The 25,001-nt window shown below is 39.6% G+C and overlaps 1 protein-coding gene across 1 annotated transcript in view; it reads left to right on the plus strand.

Annotated features, from left to right (window-relative positions):
- The first annotated feature begins 1,000 nt into the window (after positions 1-1,000).
- Positions 1,001-25,001, plus strand: part of sv2bb (synaptic vesicle glycoprotein 2Bb) — a 38,303-nt gene continuing 14,302 nt past the window's right edge. Inside the window, exons 1-2 of the mRNA XM_067436643.1 lie at positions 1,001-1,284; positions 23,921-24,616. Of these exons, the coding sequence (XP_067292744.1) occupies positions 24,157-24,616 (460 nt within the window). The 5' untranslated portion in view covers positions 1,001-1,284; positions 23,921-24,156. The remainder of the gene's footprint in view (positions 1,285-23,920; positions 24,617-25,001) is intronic.

Below are 25,001 nucleotides of genomic sequence, written 5' to 3' on the forward strand. Positions count from 1 at the left end.
AATTACTGGTGATATATCAATACTGGTTTAAAATATTGAAACTGGTTTGAAATTACTGGTTTCAATATTTTTAAATGTAATTTATTCCTGTGATGCAAAGCTGAATTTTAGTATGTTTAAATTTTTGCAAATATTTTACAATATTTGTACAGTATTTTTGATCAAATAAATGCAGCCTTGGTGAGAATTTTTAAACAAACATTCACCAACACGTAAACTGGAAACACAAGAAAAATCAGAATGTCGTTAAGTCAAATATGTCCGTCAACATTCATGAATAATAACAATATTTAAATGCGTAACTAAATACATCCAGTGCAAGTCAAGCAGAAAGCGTTGAGATGGTAAAACAACAACAGTGTTTACGGCATCTGCTTTATGCACATGATTTGTGAGAGGTTTTTGCAGCAGGCTTTAGGCAATTCATTGTTCTTAAGTACAGACTATGCAGCACTTCCATATGGCAAACCCTGAAGCACTTTGGCGCACACACACACACACACACACACACACACACCTTGCCAGGTGAGAGCACTGCAGTCGGTAAACAATATGTGAAGAATAGTGATGCATTTTCTTTTCATGGGGTGAATGTAAGAGATAGATAGATAGATAGATAGATAGATAGATAGATAGATAGATAGATAGATAGATAGATAGATAGATAGATAGATAGATAGATAGATAGATAGATAGATAGACAGATAGACAGATAGATAGATAGATAGATAGATAGATAGATAGATAGATAGATAGATAGATAGATAGATAGATAGATAGACAGATAAAAAGATTGATAGATAGATAGCCCAGTTCCTTCCCCTTGATCTGCATTCATGTTCTCTCTACAGTATCTCTCCCTCCCTCCATCTCTCTCTCTCTCTCTCTCTCTCTCACACACACACACACACACACACACACACACACACACACACACACACACACAAACAGAAGCCTCTCCCTCACGCCAGCTTTGGCACATGAGGGAGTGAGCGAGGAGCAGAGGTAGGGATGGAAGCAACCATTGTGAGTTGCTTGGGCGTGTTCTGGGAGCTCCTCCTATAATGAACGGATTGGGAGGAGGGATGGAGAGTGCGAGTGAGAGCGCTCGCATCCTAATCTTCCTGTTCAGCATCTCTGCTGGCTGTCTGGATGATCCCTCTCTCTCTCATGTTTGAACACAGGCCGTCATTACCGGATACACTGCTTTTTGAGGGAATTCACAATTTTTCATTTTTAAAAGTAGAGGGACTATTTTGGTGCGTAGTCAGCATAATTTTAAAGGTAAGAAAGTTTATTTGTTTCTTTGTGTAATGTGTCCTAGATATTTATAGTGATATAGTGTATACAATGATTTTTTTCTGTTTTGTTTTGCCCTGAAAGTACTGGAGGTTTCAGTGGGGGTCTCTGCAGAGTAAAAGTTTATGAAATATTAAAGGGAAGAACCATGTTTGAAGCTCACAGAGGCATGAAAACAAAGCTTCACTGCACACAAAACTCGGCTAAAGGGAGTTTTTCTTTCAAATCATCTGTAACCGAAGACATTGAAGCGTTTAGGTGATGCTTCCGTTTATAGAATGAATCAATAAGAGTCTGGTTGCTGCCTAGTAGATTTTGGAAGCAGTTGCGTAATCAATACACAGTGAAAATATTTCTCTTCCGCAGAGACAAAGTGATGCAATAATCTAATATGATAAAGTGCACAATCGTCGCCACTTATGGAAAGTAGACCGATCATCAATCGTGAAGAGAAGTTGTGCTGGAGGCATTACAAAACTTGCTTTCCCAGATTACTTACTGTAGATCATCGCAAGAAATGAAGAGAGATATGCCGGCCTTCCCTTTTTGACATGAAAAGCATCATTACGTTGATGAAAATGAGATGTGCAATGATGCAAGCGTGTGAACTGATTAAACTACAAAATTGATTTTTTTTTTTGATGCATCACTTTCAGCGCACTTCACTGTGTGTATTTTTGTTCATAAATGTGTAGGCGTATGCATGGTGTGTGTTAGTGTGTATTTATAAATGATGTGCGTGCTAGTTGTGTACCGAAGGGTGGGGGATCTCCTTGCAATGGATAAAAACATATGCATTATTTATATCCTCTAAATGTCTCACGGGCACCAGAAGCACCATTATAGCCCTTCGCAGATACAGAAAATATTCATTATATGCTCATGATGAAGGTAGTAAATCTATATGCTTAATATAACTGAAGGTGAACTTGTTCGTGTTGGCAACTTAACCCAACAAGAAAACCTAGAAAATAATTTCCAACTCACCCTCCCAGATTTCTTTGGATCATTAGCTGTCTTCTATGGCTTTCAAACTGTTCCTCTGTGGATTTCTGGTGATCAAAGGCAGAGAACATGTTATAGAAATATGACTTATTAGAGGCACCTCACGGCGAGGGAGTGCAGGCTGAAAAACAAAATCTTGGAAACTGCTTTTAGTTAGCAGAAGCACTACATCAAATTTGGACCAGTATTTATTTATTTATTTATTTATTTTTTGCATCTCAGTGTAAAATGTTCCACTGCCAGAAGCAAGTCTAAAGCTCTGTAGAAGAAATGGCAAATACTCAGCACACAATTCCCAAATAGAATGTCTCTCATTTCTAAAAAGCGAAGAAAAAAAAGGCTTTTTAATAAATAAATAAAAAGTTGTTTAAAAAACAAAACAAACACAAAAATCAAAGGTCTAAGACAGATCTTCATCAGTCAGTCTAAATTGATTTTCAACATTTGACCATGTTTAAATCCATTCCACAGATTTTAATATTCACTAAGCCCCGCCCCCTTGGAATGGTTACTGTTGCTAACTTACACAAACTTTACTGAGCATCCATTAGGAATGAACTTGGTACCTTGTGTCACTATTATAAGTGAAAAGCAACAACATTTTGTCATTCTAAATAATTTCCATCAAAATTGCATTTATATCCGTCCAAACACGCAGATTTCCTCCATAGACATTTCTAAATGTTTAAATCCTGCAGATATTAATCATTAATATATATATATTAACTTTCCTAATAATCCCCACGTGCATCAATGAGCCTTGGCCGCCCATGACCCTGTCACGGGGTCACAACTGTTCCTTCCTTAGACCACTTTTGAGAGATACTGACCACTGCAGACCGGAAACAGCCCACAAGAGCCGCAGTTTTGGAGATGCCCTGACTCGGTCGTCTAGACAGCACAATTTGGCCCTTTGACGAAGTCGCTCAAATCATTACACTTGCCTGTTTTTCCTGCCTTTACCACATCAAATTTGAGGACAAAATCACCCATTAACAGGTGCCATGATGAAGAGATAATCAGTTTTATTCACTTCACCTGTCAGTGGTCATAATGTTATACCTGAACGGTGTGTGTATAGATATGTATATGTATGTAACCAGTCCTATACTCGAAGCGATCTGAGTGAGATTCGAACCGGGTCTCTGGCATGAGAGGTGAGCAAGCTAACAAGGATGCTAAAGACAGCAGCCGCTAGTGCGCCTCTAGAGGCCAGAGGAGTGAGGTTTACATGCACAGCTCTTACTGGCCTACGTCTGTTATGTATATATTCTCAGATAAATGTAGCTCTTCAGACGGATTAAATCTAAACTCTCTCTTTCAATGACCCAAATATAAAGCGAAGATGTGAAATGCACTAGCTTTTACCAATGAGATCATGTTATACAAAGAATTAGGTTATATTTACATATTTAAGAAACTGTATGAACATTTGGCCCATTACTGTCCACCTAAACTGGGACTTCACACTCATCAATTTCACCACTAACTTTTCACCTGTCTTTATCTAACGCTCATGTTTTCAATCATCTGTAACTAAGCTACATGGACAGAATTGAATGTGAGCATGTGCAAGGAGTGGAACTCTTTAAAAGAGTTCTGTTTTTTCAGCCTAGCGTTGGCAGTTAATGTAATGCCAATTTTGCAGTCCTACAGTTGGCTTGCGTTTTATGTTTGCGAGAGAAGCTTTTTTCTAGACTGTAAATCTCAAGAGGGAGCAAAAAAAAAAAAAGCTGGAGCAGAATGTCCCTGAAAACCACGCTTTACAGCAAAAACAGCTCTCTTTCTCTTGCTCTTCCTCGCAACCAGTTTCCTGAAGCCATGAGGATTAACCTTTTTATCTGTTTATCTGCAAGAGTATGACAGTTGTCATCAACACAATGGAGCACAAATAGGTCTCGTTAGGCATCACAAAAGCTCACTTTCCTTGTGAGTGAGGAGCTTTGTTTGACTAATAAATGGAATTAAGAATAAATTAAACATATCTATGCAATAATAGTCAGCCGTAGAAGAAAATGTTGCTGAACTGAGGAAGTGCGTGGACGTCTGCAGACTCTTTAATATTTCACTAGAGCTCTGCTCACAGCAGGATTCTCCCTAATAGATCAACATGGCGGCTTTTCACCCCGAGCCTCTGTGATTTATTCCCTTTGTGCTGCTTTTTAATTGAATTACTATACATTTGAACAGACATTTTAAACCTATTGAGGAACTCTTCGGTTTCAACTATGAAAATCCATTTGGAGAGGTTGAGCCTCCATGTTTTATATTTTAACTCATGTTTTAGGCTTGGGTTTTGGTGTACATTTGATTGAATAGTGCATGATTTTAAAGGTAATTTAAAGGTAAAAGTTGCTTGCTTTTTTTAATCAAATGTGATTTTCCTGAAACAACTAAGGCTGCACTGTTTTAGCAAACTTGCTGTCAAGTACACAACGCTCACTTTTTAACATACAAATAATTACAAATACAAATAATTATAAAGATGATGCATTTTGAAAGTTATCTTATTCTTGTTTAATAAATTAAAGGCAGATTAATAATTCTGCATCAGACCTATGGCGTAGTCTATGGGTCGGTTTTCATAAATCTGCGTTGTTGTCGCTGTCAACATGCAATTACACATGCAGACCACTAGTAGGCAGCGCCATGGGCCACGTTGATGGTGTAACCCACAATATCAAGGCCAAAGCTGGAGAAGAAGCAGCTTGTTGTGTATATTGTCGACGGTGAAAGCAGTAACAGTGACACGGCATATAGATATTGATTTTTTGTAGCCTGAGCTGTTAAATATCAAAGAACTGAAAATGTATAATATGCAAGTGGAAATGTGTATGAGGAAATGTGATGCTATTGCAGATTTTTTACTTGACCTGAGGGAGAGGTTCTAGCAGACCAATCACAGTGCTTGCAGTCCGCCTAGAATTTACTCATAGTTACATTTTTGGAGAGGTGCCACAGGCTATGCGTGCTACATACAGCTTACGACATAGCTACAGTGTAGGTCTGACGCAGAAGATCAGAAGACTGAATCAGCCTTAAGGCCCCGTTCACACAGAACGCGTTTTTAAGGTTCGAAAACGCGAGGCACACTGCACTGCCTTTTTTGGTAAGCGTTTTTTTCATTCAGAAAAGAGCAGTGCGCAACGTTTTTTTTAATGTTTCTAGGCAACCCCCGAATCACCTGTACTGTCAGTCAAATCAATGTAACGGTCAACACAACGGAAGGCCCACCTCTCCATTCATTCGATTGGACAAAAGAAAATAAACGCGATGACGTCGGGCGCTTTTCCGCTAAGAGTTGACTTTTTTTCAACTTCCTACGCTCGGAGCGTTCCTTCAAAAACGCGAGGCACAGCAAGCGGTTAAAACGCGAGGCGCCCAGGGTGCATAAGCAGCGCACATAACGCTCTCTGCCAACAGAAATCCATTCAAAAAAGGCACCTCTCGCTGCAAAAAGACATTCTGTGTGATCGGGGCCTAAGACTACAGTTTACAATACACTCTCATGGTAAATAAAAGCTATTTTACCGTTTGGCGAATTGGAGGTTAATTTGTAGGTGAGGTGAATCTCATTGATATGTTTGTCATTGAATCTCATTTATATGTTTTTCTCCACTGAGAGTTAGGTTCAAGCTTTTTCTTTTTTTTTCTTTTTTTTCTTTTTTACAATTCAAATTTTAAATGATTCGTAAATACAAATTCATACATTTTTCTCAGGAGATCAGGTTGGACTATAAGTAAGCCTACAGTTTTGATGTCTCAAAAAGTCTAAACCCTGTGGTGTTTTCAATACACTGCTTTATTTGTTTGAGAAGCCAGACATAGCAACCGGCTCACCCAGTAGCATGAATTTGGGGTGGGGCCAGTTGTTTGTTTGGCCAATGAAAGATCGAGAGGGCAGGGTGTTGCAATAAAGTGATGCAGGGATGACGTAAAAACCCGGAAGACTAATTCGCCAGCTGTTCCCTCAAGATTTCTGTGGGGTTTTATAATAGGTTTTCAAGACCTTGTCTATACTAATACATTTTCGTTTGAAAACGCATCTTTTTCTCTCCATTTTGGGCTTCCATCCAAGCTGAGATGGCATTTTTATTAACGAAAACAGAACTTTTCGAAAATGCTCTCCAAAGTGGATAAATTTCTGTTTCGCATTGTAGTCATAGCCTGTATAAAACATGGACGTTGTGTCCGTGACATCACCCGTAGGTTTCTGAAGAGCATTTTTTTCTGGCCAGAGCCAGCCGTCGCCATCTTGGCAGCGAGTTACCGCGCGTCACTCGCAAATAACCCATAATGGTCAAAGAGGCGGGACGTGGGTGGAGCTGAGGTGCTTGATGGCTAACAGCAGACAAATCACAATCCACCTGTCACTCAAGTTGCCACTCCCTTAATTATGCAGATCTTTACCGATTAATACAATTTAAACTTTGTTTAAAGCTATATATATTTTTTTTATCAATAGCTTTATTATGTCTGTTCCATCCATCATCTTAGAGAGCTTAATGAGGTCTCACGCACACTCAGTTTTGGAAAACACTTGAAAACACTAGTGTGAAACCGGGGGTATATTTCATAAAAGCTATACTCGCCAGTTACCAATCTGTTCGTTTATTTCTTGCACGCCCATGTAATTTCAACATTTTTGGGGTCCAAGCTGAGCTGATTCAAAGACTACTGAAAAAATTATGTATTATTAATTTAAAATTATATAGCTGTAATCATAAATAAAAGTTAATAAAATATATCATGTTAACTATAGACTTGCTCTAATTCACCTACCCTTTAAATGTAATTTAGGCCTGGCAAAGAGTATCATTTGGTTAATGGTTACGAGGAGATTATGTGACCCCTGTCATGTTAAGGAAATCAATAATACTTAGCGTGTTCCTAATGGTCTCACTAATAGAGACCTCTGGGTGCCATAGTGGTATGATGCTAGATGTGATACAGTGTGTTGCACACCTGCTTATCTTGCACTAAATCTATTTGTAAGTTAATCTAGACATAACACTGTAGTTGTTTCAGTTAACACGTGCTATGCTACAAATGGAGTCTCGTCAGCTATTGGAGATCCTGATAACCCTTCACACAACATGTTTTATGTGTGCGCCGCTGAATTGCAAGGCACAGGACTCAATCAATAACTTTAAATTTGTCATCGTAATATATGCATCTCCAAGCTCTCAAATAGACGTGGGTGAGACGCACGTCTCTTCTTCAGCTTAATGGACCTATCAGATTGTATTTATCCCTCCTGATCTGTGTGTGTGTGTGTGCGCGCGTGTGTGTGTGTGTGAGATAGTATTAAAAGCATGTTATCGGGTGTGTGGCTACCATAAGATTAAAGATGGAGAATATTGTAGATTTGCATGTACAGTAATTCATTTCCATTCTTTCATTGTAAGGTATTAGATTTAACCCTTTGATGCATGACACCTATACACATCTTTCAGGATATGATGTTTGATCCAAACCACCGTGGGTGATGACCTTTTGAACTCTACCTATAATTGTCCTCTTTATTTGAAGAAGTTGTGTATAAAATGAAAATATTGATACATTATATTTATTTTATTTTCTTATTATATATTTATTGTGTATTAAATATTTTTCTTTTGATTTAATACTTTATGCTCATAAATGTGTGTGTGCGTGTGCGTGTGTGTGTGTGTGTGTGTGTGTGTGTGTGTGTGTGTGTGTGTGTGTGTGTGTGTGTGTGTGTGTGTGTACACGCACTGATCAGGCATTCGTCAATGTTGACAGGTGAAGTAACAAGTGAAAAACTGACAGGTGAACTAACTAACACTGATTATCTCTTCATCGCGGCCAAATTGCTTGACGACTGGGTCAGATCATCTCCAGAACTGCAGCTCTTGTGGGGTGTTCCCGGTCTGCAGTGGTCAGTCTCTATCAAAAGTGGTCCAAGGAACAGTGGTGAACCGGCGACAGGGTCATGGGCGGCCAAGGCTCATTGATGCACGTGCGTGGGGAGCGAAGGATGGCCCGTGTGGTCCAATTAAACAGACGAGCTACTGTAGCTCAAATTGCTCAAGAAGTTATTGCTGGTTCTGATAGAAAGGTGTCAGAATACACAGTGCATCCCAGTTTTTTTGCGTATGGGGCCGCAGACCAGTCAGGGTGCCCATGCTGACCCGTCCATCGGTGAAAGTGACATCAGTGGGCATGGGAGTATCAGAACTGGACCACGGAGCAATGGAAGAAGGTGGCCTGGTCTGATGAATCAAGTTTTCTTTTAAATCACGTGAATGGCCGGGTGTGTTTGCATCACTTACATGGAGAACACATGGCACCAGGATGCACTATGGGAAGCTGGTGGATGCAGTGTGATGCTTTGGCCAATGTTCTGCTGGGAAACTTTGAGTCCGGCAATCCATGTGGATGTTACTTTGACACGTACCACCTACCTTAGCATTATTGCAGACCATATACATATACATTTACACCATATACAAACGTTTTCCCTGATGGCTGTGGTCTCTTTCAGCAGCGAAGAGTACATTTAAGATTTTGAGGTCCTGACTTGGCCTCCAAATTCCCCAGATCTCAATCCAATTGAGCATCTGTGGGATGTGCTGAACAAACTTACAGGAATCAAAGGATCTGCTGCTAACATCTGCACGGCGCTGACATCTTGGGACCGAGTCTGCGCAGTAGCGATTTTGGGAAATATGAGGTGTAATTTTATTGTTTAGTTTGCCTCGAGTCCATTAGAAAGCACAGAGGGGCGACTATACTGGGACCGGTCACCGGGGGGTTCGATCGAGGCGCGAAAGCTTCAGCCTGATCTGTGTATATACTGTATAAAGTTGCATTAATTAAATTAATCACATCATGTGATTACATCATGAGAATAATTCATGTCATTCATTCTCATCATTTAATAAATGTGTGATTTAATAATGCATCTTAATATAGCAAATCCCTGTCAAGCATCTAAATTTGGTTCTCCAGATGACTGAATTGTCTTTACTGTAATTCATTAACGAATATAAAACCGAACCAAATCCAGTGAAAACATCAGATTGACTCTTTTATGAATAGTGCATACAGCACAGTATATTATTACTGAATTGTGTAAATATCTGTCTTTATGAAGCTCATTGTTTTTGTGCATTACAGCACATGATTAAAGGGAGAGAAACTGCACACGGGAGCAGGAAAATAGGTGCATACGTGACCTCAGGAAGCAGTAGTTATATAACACCCAGCTGGCTGTTTCATCTGGGAGAGTTGAAGAGGGGAGTGTTGGGTTGGGTGGGGTTGTGTGGAAACATACATCAACATGCACTGTGCTGCTGTGTATGCGGCTGCTGTTGACCAGGATGCAAGCTTCTTACCAAAGTTGTGGATGTAAATTATATAATTCATTAAATAATTATTATATAATATCAAGATGCAGTAAGCGAATTCTGAGAAATGCTTTTCAAAAACTGAACGAGCACTAAAACAAAGCCAATCAGCAGTAAGGGGCGTGTACGAGTGGCAATTTAGGGGTGGGGCTATCAAGATGGGTGTGATCCTTTTGTGTAGGGCCATGTTCGTTCAGAAATCGCTTACTACCCCTTTAACTTCTGCGCAAAATCAGAAAGTCGCATAAAACATTTGCGAATAAAACAGTGTTTCCATCCCATGTGTTCACTTTCTGGGAAAATGACACAATATATATAATAAATTAAATTGGTGCAAAACCCCCAGAGGGTGGATTTATTGGGGAAATAGTGAACAAACGTTGGGTGATAGTGGTGCAGGTGCGCTGTGGGTGTATATATATATATATATAATAACAATGGAAGCCACTTTGGCTCTTTTTGTGGTACATCTTAAATGACTTTCGTCTCAATGCGCAGTTGAAACTAAATAAAAGCTGTCGTGGTAAATTTGTCTTCGTTGTAGTTCATGCACGTCTTCTTATCGGCTAAAAAAATGTGTCCGCCTTAATTCCATTTTTTTATGTGCATTTTTAGAATGTATGTTTTTTCCATCAATTGTTTTTTTAATGTGATATCCTAAAATGTGCATAATTAGTTCATTGAAACATGTCAGTGTGTTAGCGGCTCATGAACCAATCAGTTAAACAAAACAAACAGGAATAACTTTGTTTCACAGAGGCAGACTGTCATTTCCTCCTCAAAGTGAGCAAAGACAGTCTCCCTGCCATACTTTATCAATGATGAGAGAGACTAGCTGGTCGCTGCAATCAGATGTCTATGGCAATAATAAAACATGCAATGAGACAACAGAGAGACAAGAAACAGATAAATCTGTTTCTCTTGTCATCTATGCTCCCGCTCTGAGAGACAGAGAGTAATCTAAAGCCATTCGTGGCCAGTGGACAGAATAAAATTTCCGCAGTATTAAGCAGGATTAAATTGCAGCTCTCATCTGTCATGACGACAACTGATCTCACAAACTGATTCTCTCTGTTATTTTCCCCTCAAACACACCCTTACATCTCAGAGAGATAAAGGTCAGTGATAATACAGATCATTTACTGACTTGTAGACAGGGGAGATGAATGCTCTGGTCTTCTTCCAAGGGCCTTTACCACTATATATTGACAGATTCTTATTGACAGTTTATTTCTTTGGTTTTCATTTCATTATTTTTCTTGCATTAAAAGACTTAAACGGACCATAAAAGCAGTCCATAAGATTCACCACTATATTTAGGAAATATGGCGAAATTTAAGTTTCCTGAAAACATTGATATCCACCATAATCTCCTTAATACTATAGATGTTGTTTAATTTGTGATGGAATTGTTTCTTTTTAACGAATCAGATGATCTGGTTAAAGGGGGGGTGAAACACTCAGTTTCAGTCAATCTCATGTCAATCTTGAGTACCTATAGAGTAGTATTGCATCCTTCATATCTCCGAAAAGTCTTTAGTTTGATCATATTTATAAAAGAAATATGGGCTGTACCGAGTCTTTCCGGAAAAAACCAAGCGCCTGGAGGCGTATCGTGTGGGCGGAGCTAAAGAATGACAAGCGCGCAAAGCGGTGACGTCCTCAAGCGTGGAGGAACCCATGGCTATGTCAGCTAATACAGATAATGATCCAGAATCAAATCTGAGGGAGAAATAAATTGAACAGGAGAAACGGCAACATCAGGACGTCCGTCTCTGTGGTATGTAAGTTATTGTATTTAATGGCCTCTCCACATTTCTGTGTCTTTACTCGCAGTGTATGAGGACATGATTCGGTTTATGGACTATTGTATGCGACTAGACCTTAGAAGTAGCAAGCAAAACGGTTTTGCACGTCAGAATACTGTAACGTTATACTGAAACAACAATGGAGTAACCTTTAGAGCATTTGAATGACGAAGCACGCGATCTTGTCGTTTACTGATGTTTACTCATGCGTCAGTAGCCGACAACACAGACATTTGAAGCAGTTTAAGTTAACACACCGGCTGCTTCCAAAGCAGGACCTTTATCGCTGGGACCGCTCCGTCAAAAACACACTTCTTTGGTCTGATATGGTGAAGTTCTGTGACAGCAGTGGCGTGTAAATACATTTTGAGACGGAACTGAAACGATGTTGTGAAGCTTCCCGTCATTTCTGCGTTCAAATCTGTTCAAATGCAGCGCTGCCTTCCCGGAATGCTGTGCTGAAGCGTTGAAGTCGCTCGACGTCACCCATAGGAATAAAGAGAAGCGCGGCGCCACATTGTTCACGGACGACTGGATCTGCATCTGAGAGACTGTTTACAGCGTGCTCTAGTCACGCGCACGCGCACCCTACCGGGAGAAGAGCCCGTACGGCCCATACAAGGACCTTCCGCTCTTATTAACGTCAACCCGATCCATACTTGAAAAAAACTCTCCGAAACTTGTGAGAAACCGGAAGGAGTATTTTTAACACAAAAATACTCCATCAAACGCCCAACATTAGTTTTTGAAACTTTGTCTATGTTTAGGATGGGAATCCAAGTCTTTAACAGTGTAAAAAGCTCAGTATGCATGAAACAGCATTTCACCCCCCCTTTAACAAAAACCAAAATGATTCCTTCACAAATCCGTTTTTCTAGCTGTTATAACAGTTAAAGCTAAAGCTTTTATGCCATCAAACATGCTTTTAATAAAAAAAATAAAAAAATATATATTTCAAATAAACATTTGTATTTAGGTCATTTAAATAATTACATTCCATATAGTATAACTATATGTTTGAGATCATTTAAATAATTGTATTTTGAACGGGCCGTTGAAATAAAGTGCCTAAAGCTTGTCTTGCATTAGTCTTGCCAGAGATGTTGTTGTTCTGAAAACTTCATTCGGTGCAGACATCATGCCGCCTAGTCTCTGACATCAATGGCTCCTGGTTGGGAGACCTGCAGGTTTTAGGAGCCATGAAAATTATGTCTGAACCTGTGGTCCTGGAGCTGTGATTCATATTAAAGGGTTAGTTCCCCAAAAAATTCTGTCATCATTTACTCACCCCTGTTGTTCCAAACCTGTATGAGTTTATTTCTTCTGTTGAACACTGAAGACAAAAATTTTATTGTTCAATGTTGTTGATTTGAAACTTGGTTTGGAACAACATAAGGGTGAGTAAATGATGACAGAATTTTCAGTTTAAAGTGAACTATCTCTTTAAGATTTTATTCCTGGAGCTACACAGAGGGGCTTCATGGTCAGATCATGATGAGTTCACAGCAGGCTGTCGGTGTTGGAGAGGCTGTAGCTTACCTCTCTCGGATTCACTCACAAGTTTCAGTCAATCAACACTTTCAGCGAGAGCTAAATTAGATAATCTTTGCACTGGGTTAAAAATAGCATCTCTGTTAATGAAGATGTCACTGTCATCAAGAGAGCTGTGGTCACAGTGGCTTTGAAAGATGTGACATTTGTGTTTACCACATGGGATTTTGACTGTGGTTTTGTTGTCAGCGGGTGTTTTCCTTGAACTTTGTCTAGATTTTCTACATTATTGTTTCACATTTATCACTGTCACAGCATAGTCTCATTAAAAGCATGTTGTATATATATATATATATATATATACAGCAACTCAGCCCCAAAGTGGTAGGCCACGTAAAATCACAGAGCGGGGTCAGCACATGCTGAGGTGCACAACATGTAGAAATTGCCAACTTTCTGCAGAGTCAATTGAATTGCTACAGACCTCCAAATTCATGTGGCCTTCAGATTAGCTCAAGAACGGTGTGTAGAGAGCTTAATGCGATGGTTTTCCATGGCCGAGCAGCTGCATCCAAGCCTTACATCACCAAGTGCAATGCAAAGCATCAGATGCAGTGGTGTGAAGCACGCTGCCACTGGACTCTAGAGCAATGGAGATGTGTTCCCTGGAGTGACCAATCATGCTTCTCTGTCTGGCAATCCAATGGACCTGTCTGGGTTTGGCGGTTGCCAGCAGAAAGAGACTGTCCTGACTGCGTTATGCCCAGTGTAATGCCCAGTTTGGTGAAAGGGGGATTATGGTGTGGGGTTGTTTTTCAGGGGTTGGGCATGGGCCCTAGTTCCAGTGAAAAGAGCTCTTAATGATTCAGTATACCAAGACATTTTGGACAATTTAATGCTCCCAACTTCGTGGGAACAGTTTGGGGATGACCCCTTCCTGTTCCAACATAGCTGCGCACCAGTGCACAAAGCAAGGCCCATAAAGACATGGATGTCTTTGGTGTGGAGAAACTTGACTGGCCTGCACCTCAAATAGAACACCTTTGGGATGAATTAGAGCGGAGACTTTGAGCCAGGCCTTCTCTTCCAACATCAGTGCCACAGTGCCTGACCTCACAAATGCGCTTCTAGAAGAATGATCAAAAATTCCCATAGACACACTTCTAAACCTTGTGGAAAGCCAAGAAGAGTTGAAGCTGTTATAGCTCATTAACAGCTTTAACTCTCGGGTCATTGCAAAAGTTCACAATGCTGCTGCAGGTGAAATATAATGTGGACAACCCTGAATAAATATATTTTTGTCAGGTTAAATATTGATAGTTGGTCACTCAAACCCCTTTATCTAAACTTCTCTACTTAACCGTCGGACTCGCAGATCCGTCATGCTTGTAGTTTTTTAATGCTTTTTATCTGCGTTTGTAGTTCGAATCGAATCCTCGTCCAACTCGCAATGGGTTGTGGGCAATATCAGCCGTTAGAGTACACATCGATCCGTACTTCGAATTCGGACCGGAAATAGTAAACCATCCGGGAATCTTTGGAATACTCTTTTCAACATACTACGATTTGGGACATACTAATTCTATTTTCGAATACTATTTAGGATGGATAGTATGCGAATTGGGACGCAGGGTCAGTCACGGGGGCTGAACTCAAAACACAAAGAACACAGCAGACAGGGTATACATGTAACAGCTATATTCTACTAATATCACATGGAAACGGTTTTACAATTTGCATCACTCCACTTGTTTCTCTGTATTTCTCACAGCAAGCGTCAGTGGCTGAGGACCAAACCTAGTACAATTTTACAGCTATTGTGTAATGGATTGTCCTTCAGGAATTTACCGCTGACTCTTTCATATATATATATGAGATATATATCTCAGTGGAACATTACAAATGATCTGTTTAAACAAATTACACACTACAGCAACTTCTCTGTTACAAAATATTACCCCTCACTGCTTATTTTAGGCGGTGCTTTGAGAAAAATTAACCCCAAGAATTTGTTCATGCCCCAGTTTCAAGTCCAAACCTGCAGAGTTAGAAAGATTCAGTACCAAAGGGATAAACTGCACATAGCGTAGATACATGTACAATGTTACAGGAAGTTGTGGTTAAAACAAAAAGCAGTGTAAAGACAAAGAAACCCAGCAGGTGCTGGTATGTTTCAGGGATTGCATCTGAACAAGATTGCTAACTGATCGAAACGTGTAACAAGCATGAATATTATCAGGGCAGATTTCAAATCAATTTGACTAACCTCATTTAGACCCAGGAAGAGGAATCTGTGTATTTAATTATGAACCATTAGATTGTGTTTAATTGGGCTGTGCTGAGTTGTTAAAAACCTGGATGTGCCACTAAAGATAGAGAATTGAACTGGCAGTTTCAAGACTTTACCTGGTTATTTATTGGTTACTCCAGTGGGTTGTGACAAGTGACCGTCTTATTGAATGATTCATTGATCCATTCAATCCATTGATCCAACCTATTCAGAATTCTTAGCCAATCCACTATCAGCAATGCTGAATACGGATATAGAGAAAGTTTCTCATTGGCTAGTTTTCTGGTTGATTTTAACAGTGTGTTTCAGTGATATCTCTCAAGTAGTAGTAATATTAATGCCTGCTTTGTAAACAACATAGATAACAAATTTAACTTTGACATACTGAGACATTATACAGCACATAGTGCTATTCATAGGACTAGGACACGCTACATGATATTATGATATACATTATAGTAGATGAGTAGACTGCCTCAGATCATTCTCATTATCTTGGTTAGTTGAATAGTAAAAAGTCCAGTCCGGTTGATGATCAGATGTATAATGAATATTGAGATGTAATAGGCTTTAGTTTTATCCCAAAAGCTGTAGGCACACACACACACACACACACACACACACACACACACACACACACACACACACACACACACACACACACACACACACACACACACACACACACATCATCCACAATCCTGCAGTTTTGGTGACATTTTCCTCCATTTTGGAGAAGATTGTTTTATGAGTGCCATTTTAAGTGCCTGTCATTTCTCATGCTGTGTCACATGTGCGGTAATGAGGTATAAAATATGATGAGAAGGAGAGATATCACATCAGCTCCTTCACAGCAGCCTCCCTCCTATTTTTTTTTTTATTTGTTCTGATCTTCTTTTCAGACCTTTTTTTGGCATCTTTTGCTTTGTTCTGCCATCTTGGAATATTCTCTAAAGGGCATTTTATGCATAAAGATGAGCAATTTTCCTGTCAGAGAAATGTGTGATGAATTTTTGTGATTTTAGTTTGTATGGGGATTTTTTTCTGCATATACCCTAACCTAAAGGATTATTAGGAACACCTGTTCAATTTCTCATTAATGCAATTATCTAATCAACCAATCACATGGTAGTTGCTTCAATGCATTTAGGGGTGTGGTCCTGGTCAAGACAATCTCCTGAACTCCAAACTGAATGTCAGAATGGGAAAGAAAGGTGATTTAAGCAATTTTGAGGGTGGCATGGTTGTTGGTGCCAGACGGGCCGGTCTGAGTATTTCACAGTCTGCTCAGTTACTGGGATTTTCACGCACAACCATTTCTACGGTTTACAAAGAATGGTGTGAAAAGGGAAAAAAATCCAGTATGCGGTAGTCCTGTGGGCAAAAATGCCTTGTTGATGCTAGAGGTCAGAGGAGAATGGGCCGACTGATTCAAGCAGATAGAAGAGCAACTTTCACTGAAATAACCACTCGTTACAACCGAGTTATGCAGCAAAGCATTTGTGAAGCCACAACACGCACAACCTTGAGGCGGATGGGCTACAACAGCAAAAGACTCACCGGGTACCACTCATCTCCACCACAAATAGGAAAAGAGGCTACAATTTGCACAAACTCACCAAAATTGGACAGTTGAAGACTGGAAATATGTTGTCTGGTCTGATGAGTCTCGATTTCTGTTGAGACATTCAGATAGTAGAGTCAGAATTTGGTGTAAACTGAATGAGAACATGGATCCATCATGCCTTGTTACCACTGTGCAGGCTGGTGGTGGTGGTGTAATGGTGTGGGGGATGTTTTCTTGGCACACTTAGAGCATTGTTTCTGACCATATCCGTCCCTTTATGATCACCATGTACCCATCCTCTGATGGCTACTTCCAGCAGGATAATGCACCATGTCACAAAGCTTGAATCATTTCAAATTGGTTTCTTGAACATGACAATGAGTTCACTGTACTAAAATGGCCCCCACAGTCACCAGATCTCAACCCAATAGAGCATCTTTGGGATGTGGTGGAACGGGAGCTTCGTGCCCTGGATGTGCATCCCAAAAATTTCCATCAACTCCATCAAGATGCTATCCTATCAATATGGGCCAACATTTAAAAAGAACGCTTTCAGCACCTTGTTGAATCAATGCCACATAGAATTAAGGCAGTTCTGAAGGTGAAAGGGGCCTTTAAAACGTATATTTAATAGATAACGTTTATATACTAAAACATATATATATATATATATATATATATATATATATATATATATATATATATATATATATATTATTTACTTATTTTTTTAATCATAGTTATTATATATTCTTATATAATATGTGTATGTCTTTCCTAGTTCATTTTAAATTAAGCTTAGTATACATATTCTTCAATAAATATTTGTGCATTAAAACATCATGCATAATAATTATAAAACAGAGAGCAAAATTCTTTAAACATCTTTAACATCAACTTATCATCAACACATCAACCCATAAGTATTTCATGTCAATTACTCATATATCAACACCAATCCTTTTACACTTGTTTGTAAAATAGCTTTGCTGAATGCACCTGAATTGAACCTAAAAGTTGAAAAGATACCATTGACATCCACATTATTTCCCACAATACATCATAATCCCAAACCACAAACCTCTCTGATCCTTTCCCTGTTGGGAGACCTCTATCCTTCCACTTAATAACAGGTGATCCATTATCTTTCAAATATTTGAGCATAGACCTAATTAAAATGTCCCACTTCCCTGCTGGACTTTTTGCCGTCTCCGTGCTCAAGCTGTGAATATCACTAGCTGAATCCACCAACTAACCAGAACCTTGTTATCACCATGGATAATGAATGACGGGCTCCACGTGACAGAGTGTTATCCTCTTGAATCTTTCATGGCCAGGCTTCTATGGTTTGATGCATGTGTTGTATATTTGGCTTGACGTGGGTGTGGTGTGGTGCAGTGCTCTAGAAGTGTCTTTTACCACAGCTGCCTTCTTGCAGCAGTGTGTTTTCTCTCAGGGAAAGTTCTGAAGACCCTGTCATGCATAAATCAGCTCTTTTGCTATACACACATCACTCACCTAAGATGGCACAGTCGCAAGGCTATTTTTGAGTTACTCGCTTGTTCAATTTTCCTTAGATTTTTTTTTACTTTTTGGAAAATATTCAGTATATTTGCAGATATGTTTTGGGCCGCTTGTAGCACAGAAATAACACACTTTAAAAGTGCATCTGAAGTGGCTTGAAATGTGCAGCAGTATTCAACGTGTTGCCGAAATGTCTAACATGTGAAACTGAAACCAGACTTTATTCACATTTACATTTACATTTATTTACATTTACATTAATGCATTTGGCAGACGCTTTTATCCAAAGCGACTTACACTGCATTCAAGATACACATTTTTTACATTATTGTCAGGTCTTCACCTCAACTGAAAGCATATTTTCAGTGTCTGAATCATTCCATATCCCTATAGTGCACTATGTGCCATTCGCCATGTGTGAGCAAGTGACAAATTTTAACCACAGCTTCTATTTAGGGGGCCGCGGAGATGTAATAAAAATCCGTGATTTATTTTAACGGAAGTGAGAGACTGTAATTTTTGAATGCTTATATCTCCTAAATGCAATTTGTGTCATTGTTTTGGAAGCTACCAGCGTATTCATCACCTTAAGGCTAAAATATTCATACTAAAAGCTAAATTTCAGGGGCCCTTTAAGGCCCAGATATGCTTCAAGCGAAGCATGAGGATAAAAAGCTGCAACTCTTAGCATTGCTAGATTGTCTCTTGAGATCAGGAGGAATGAGGTTTACTAGCACAGCAACTACTAGCTGGCCTCCGTTACATATGGCCTATATATGTATAATTTATTTATTTAAATACCTGCTACATGCGTGCCGGATTTAAGGTGTTCTTCTATATGTGAATAAGTCCCTCACAATACTTAAATTACAACAAAACATGTGCATATACTTAGACACCCTCTCATTTTTTGTCCTCATTTAAATTCAGTGTAAGAAATTATTGGCCGGTGGCTTAGACATATTACAAGTCTTACAAAATGATTTATGTCACCAATCTCGCTATGCGTTTAAAGAAACGTATAGCATAGTAACAACAAGCATAGATTATACATTTCCTCAAGTATGCCTTATTTTAACATTTATTAATAGCCTGAATAACAAAACAGTCCTTGCCTTAAGTCTCAAGTCCTCCTGATTGTCATAGAAACTATTGGCATTGTCATAGTAACTATTGCTCACAAAGTACAGCCAGAAATATGCATCTTGTGTCCATTTGAAAAGAGCCAAATGTCTCCTGCTGGCTCGATGGAAAAGGTATCAGATGAACCTGCAACTGAGAAAAGCCCATCTGGAAACTCTGACCTTCACTCGTCTTTGTTGAAAGAGAATGCAACTTTGTTGCAGATGCCGGCAGGCTGAGAAAATGGCAAATTGCACATTCACCTCAGTGCAATCCTCTCCTGAACAATAAACAAATCCATTGTTATCTACACAGGAGCCGGAAAACCAAACTTAATCAATCTTGAATAAAAAGCCATTTAATGAGCTCTAGCAGTTTTGCACAGCGTTGTGCCAGAATTGCCCCTCTCATATAATGCACAGATGGGGAGTAATGTTTAACAAGACATGGGAATTTGGAGGGGAGTGTGCTGCCTCAAATGATTGCAAATTGATTTTTGCCCCAACATCAGTTTTCAAATAGGCCTTGTTTGGCTCCGTACCTGAGGGAAATCTCATTCTCTGCAGTTGTTGAAGACGCTGAAGAACATTCACACACACTAAATGTGTTTTACTTTTAGACCCTTGCTTCTTTGTCTCTCATCATAATGGTTTGACACCAGTCTTGAGTCCTTTGTATTATTGACATTCTGTGCTAATGTGTTGTGATTTGTCACACCAGTCAAAAATGTGCCACAAGCTACATGAATACAGCAATAATGACATGCCTACCTGAATGTTAGAGCCATTGTGCAGTGGTAACACCAACATTTGGCTGTCTAGTTAGCAATGTTGCTAGATGCTGATGCAAGATTCTACCATTTGTTAAAAAAAAATAGACCTACCGCATTTCACAATGTCGTCTCAGATAATCCAAATAGTGTTTCCAGTTATCCATTTGCAACACTGGTCACGAATCTAGCAGGCTAATAGGCTAGCAGCATGCTAAACTTGCAGCCTAACAGATTGCTGTGTTGATAACATTTTTGTAGGCCAATCTGGAAGTTTACCTCGACAAAAAAGGCAACAGAATATTTCCCATTGCCTTTTAGATTCTTGCAGAAAATATACCCTGTGAATGGCAGAAGTTTATGATTCTTTCACGTTTTGATTATCATGATAATCTTCACAAATGAACACAAATAAGTCTAAATACAATTTCCAGAAGTAAAAAGCTAAACGTGTGCATATATACGGCCGCATGACTTTAATGTCATCACCTTTACAGTTCCTACAACTCTTTAGTCTTTTTTAAAAATATACATTCAGCTAAAAGTTTAGCCATACTAGTTTGCAAGAGCACAATTATAAACACAACAAAGCGTGCAGAAAGTAAACTTGTGAAAATATGAAAGCTAACTAATGAGTAGATTGAGTTTAGAGAATGAGTAGAATTCCCTGTTCAGAGAGATGACGTTTAATGTAGTCTCACTTAGCTTCTTGTTAACAACCACCTGTTAATCAGCTAGCATATGCCTCACGGATTACTGAACCAGGACTATCAAAGGGTAGTCAGCTAACCGAACAACAAAAGTCAAATTTTGACAATATATAGCATAATACCTATTTAATTTATCATTAAAATTATCTGTTTATTAATATCATACTATTTGAAATGCATTAATTGCTGTATTTACACAGTTAGCAAAACTGCTAACAAGGATATTTTTTTTATCTGGCACTGACTAAGTGCATATTTAGTTTATTTACAATATAGACTTTTTTGCTAGTGACTATTAAAAGCATAAAATTGAGTTTTTACCTTTGACATCACAGCTCGGGACAGATGCCGAATGTTTTGGGATTATAAATGGGATGCTAATGGCTGGCTCAGTTAGCCTGTTATAGAGCACACATGCTTCTGACAATACTTCATTTTACTCTCTCTCTCTCTCCTTCTCTCTCTCTCTCTCTCTCGCTCTCTCTGCTATACTGTATAATTAAAGCCATAAAAATCTCATAAATATAATTAATTTAAACAAATACGAAGTGAACGAGTCTGACTATACATACATCATCTTCATGTCTTCTTCATCAGCACTAATTAATCTGGAACAGGCTCATGTGAATGACCTCATTATTCATTATACAATTTATTCAAATGAACAATTCAAAGGATGATCCCACTTGTACCCTCTCGCTCCGACCAAAGAAATTTAAATTAGGTTCCTTGTTTAACTGAACTAATAACCTACACACCTTATTCATGAGTGTCTCAGCAGCAACATTTCCTGTAATGAGTCCACAGGCCTTAACATATTGGACGGATGGCATTAACATATGTGTGGCGGAGTACTCCTCTAACATTGTAATTCACAGCATGTCTGCCTGCTGGTGATGTGAATATATGGACCACCAGTGGGAATAAGATATGTATGGGATTCTTGCATAAATCCTTGTTTAAGCCAGAAAGACAACTAGAACTGTGTTGTGCGAGACCAATCTCATTTGCTGCATTAGCGGAGACCCAAACAGCTGTCAAATAAATGAGAAGAAGTCTCTGTGTCTTCTGACAAGCCTGTGTTTCATTAATAAGCACAGTGTGAAACAAAGGAAGGGACATTTAATGCAGGATACTGTGACATGCTTTACAGTAAAAAAAGGCTGATTTTGGTTTAATTTATTGTATATGCATATCATTTTTATTATAATATATATGCAACTATTCTGCTTTTATTCTTACTAAACTAAATATCAACAAAAATACAATGAAACATTGTATAACTACAATAAAAACGACACATTTCAGCTTGATATTAGATAGAAATCTTGATATTTAGTATTTAGGTGTTTATTGTAACATTAAGATTTTATTGTAATGTTGTAATACGTTTGTTTCTTTTGTTTTATTTATTGCTTTCAATTTATCCTTTGTATTTTTAATTAAATGAAAATAAAATTAAAGAGTTGATTGTAGAACCACATGTGAAACCATTATCTTTTTGACCACTAGTTGGCATCAACATGCCCCATGTTGAAAAGCTGTGGCTGTGTCTGAAATAACACTTATTTTGAATAAGTAATTACTTAAAAAGTATGTTCTATATAGTGTGTAGTATGAATGTAATCTGGACGTACTACATTCACCATGTTGTCATTATCATGAGACCTACCAGCGTCAGATGCATCGCTTCACTTCCATTCATGAATCCTTTCCCGTGGCCTCATGGGACAATAAAGCGTAAATGGAACAGGCTAGCAAGTGCACGTCTTTGCATCATTACGTCAGTGAAAAGGTCCGTTGGCCATCAATAACGTTATGTGTAACGTTATTTGTATTTTTTGTTATATATCAATACAGTAGTAATTTGTACCGGCACTTTAAACGTTACACTTTACGTAAATTTACTACGGTTATAACAAATGTTTGGTAACGTAAATAAAATCATTGTGGCAAGCAGCGAGGTGAGGGACCGTGAGAGGGGGCCGGTGGAGTGATAATGTGCGGCAGCTGATCGCCACACCGGTCTCGGCTCATGGCAGTGACGGGAGTTTAATTGGAGGAGCGTGGAAGACGAGAGAGGACCAGGCCTGGACTTTGTTATGGTTTGTTTATGTTTTATTATGTGTGTGCGGGAAGTCGCCCGTGAGGGGCTTCCCGCGTTACTTTCGTTTGGTTTATTATTTATTATAAAGTTGTTGAACGTTCGCCGGTTCCCGCCTCCTTCCTTCCCATCTACAAACCTCGATACAAGCATATTTGCCCCGTTCACGCTCCGACTCCGGGAACGTCTGAAGATAGCAAAGCTGCGCGCATAGGATTGTGGGTGATTTAAGAACGCGAAGAACGCGAAGGCTACTCATATGCATCCTTTCATGTATATGACATATTTTTCGAACGAAGGATTCAGTCCTTGGTTGAAATTCCGAGGATCCTCGACATTGGAACAGTCCTTCGTCGGATGTCAATGACGTAGCATCCTTGGAATTCTTGCTTCCGAGGATCCTTCCTTGACTTTGAGAAACGCCTAGAATCTCGCCAGAAGTAGTTCATCTGGGTACTCTTTTATGAGTACTGAATTCTGACAATTTGTCACATACAGTTTTTCGCTCTCTATATTAGGGAGGTACTCGATCTTGGATGCAGCCTTTGCGGAAGTTTGACCAGTTTATAAAACAGTTGATAAGAAAGCATCTGTGCTTCTCTTCTCAAAGCATCATTTCACCATCATTAGAGTGCAGCAGATCACCGTTTCCAATCCAGTTGGGTTCCTTGGTGCCCTTCCATGTTAAACAGTTTAGACATCAAGCAAATCTCTGATGTCAAATAAGCCTGATTAAGAAGCAAGTAATGTATGTCATGAGTGGGTATAAAAGTCAAATGTGTCCTTCATTTATACCTATTGTTGCAGCATTTTCCCAAGGTTATGTGTTGCTGATTCAGTGTTGATTTCTTTTTGCAGGCTCAGCATGTGGCCCAATGAGAGCTCCGAAAATCAAAGGTGATTAGAAGTTACCAACTGCCATCATTATAGTCAAACTCAAGAGACCCATTTGATTGGACCCTAGAGGACCTCAAGATTTATTTAGCTGTAACCACGCAAGGAGTTCAAACGAACACAGAAACAAACCAAATCAGCTACGGATTATGCCCATATAGGCTTGTACGTGCAGTTTAAGTAAGAGCATATCTGAAACCATGGCGGACCCCTACCACAACAACGTTTACCACCAGGGAGATGCAGACAGCTATGGGACATATGGACAGGGAGGACCGGACGGCTACGGTTATCAGACTGACTACCCTGCCCAAGAGGAAGACGCCGCCAGTGACGTCACAGAGGGACACGATGAAGATGATCAAATGTATGAAGGAGAATACCAGGGCATCCCACATCCGGATGAGGCCAAGACTGCCCGGAGGGCGGCGAGAGCGAAAGCGAGGACTACGGCGGACGCCGTGTCAGAACAGGAGGAGCTGGCTGAACAATACGAGGACATCATGGAGGACTGTGGACACGGGAGGTTCCAGTGGACCCTGTTCATCGTGTTGGGTCTGGCGCTAATGGCGGACAGCGTGGAGTGCTTCGTAGTAGCCTTGGTGTTGCCCAGTGCAGAGAAAGACATGTGTTTGTCCCACTCTGAGAAGGGAATGCTGGGTAAGTCACCATTTTAGATTTTGAAATAGCATGCTACCATACTACTTTCAGTATTTCTGCAGTATACACATGGATAAATTGGGGCGGCAGTGGCTCAGTGGTTCATGTAGGTTGTCTACAAACCGGAAGGTTGGCGGTTCGATCCCCGGTTCCACCTGACCAAGTGTCGAGGTGTCCTTGAGCAAGACACCCAACCCCAGCTGCTCCCGATGAGCTGGATGAGCCTTACATGGCTGACACCGCCGTCGTGAATGTGAGGCAATATGTAAAGCGCTTTGGATGGCCATAGGGTCTGTTGAATTTACCATTTACCATAAATTAGCCAAAACTGGAAGAATACTGCTCTATCTAGTGGTTTCCCATAATGCATTGCACACAACATTAA

Source organism: Pseudorasbora parva, chromosome 25 (assembly GCF_024679245.1).
Source record: "Pseudorasbora parva isolate DD20220531a chromosome 25, ASM2467924v1, whole genome shotgun sequence".
In the NCBI taxonomy this organism is placed as follows: domain Eukaryota; kingdom Metazoa; phylum Chordata; class Actinopteri; order Cypriniformes; family Gobionidae; genus Pseudorasbora; species Pseudorasbora parva.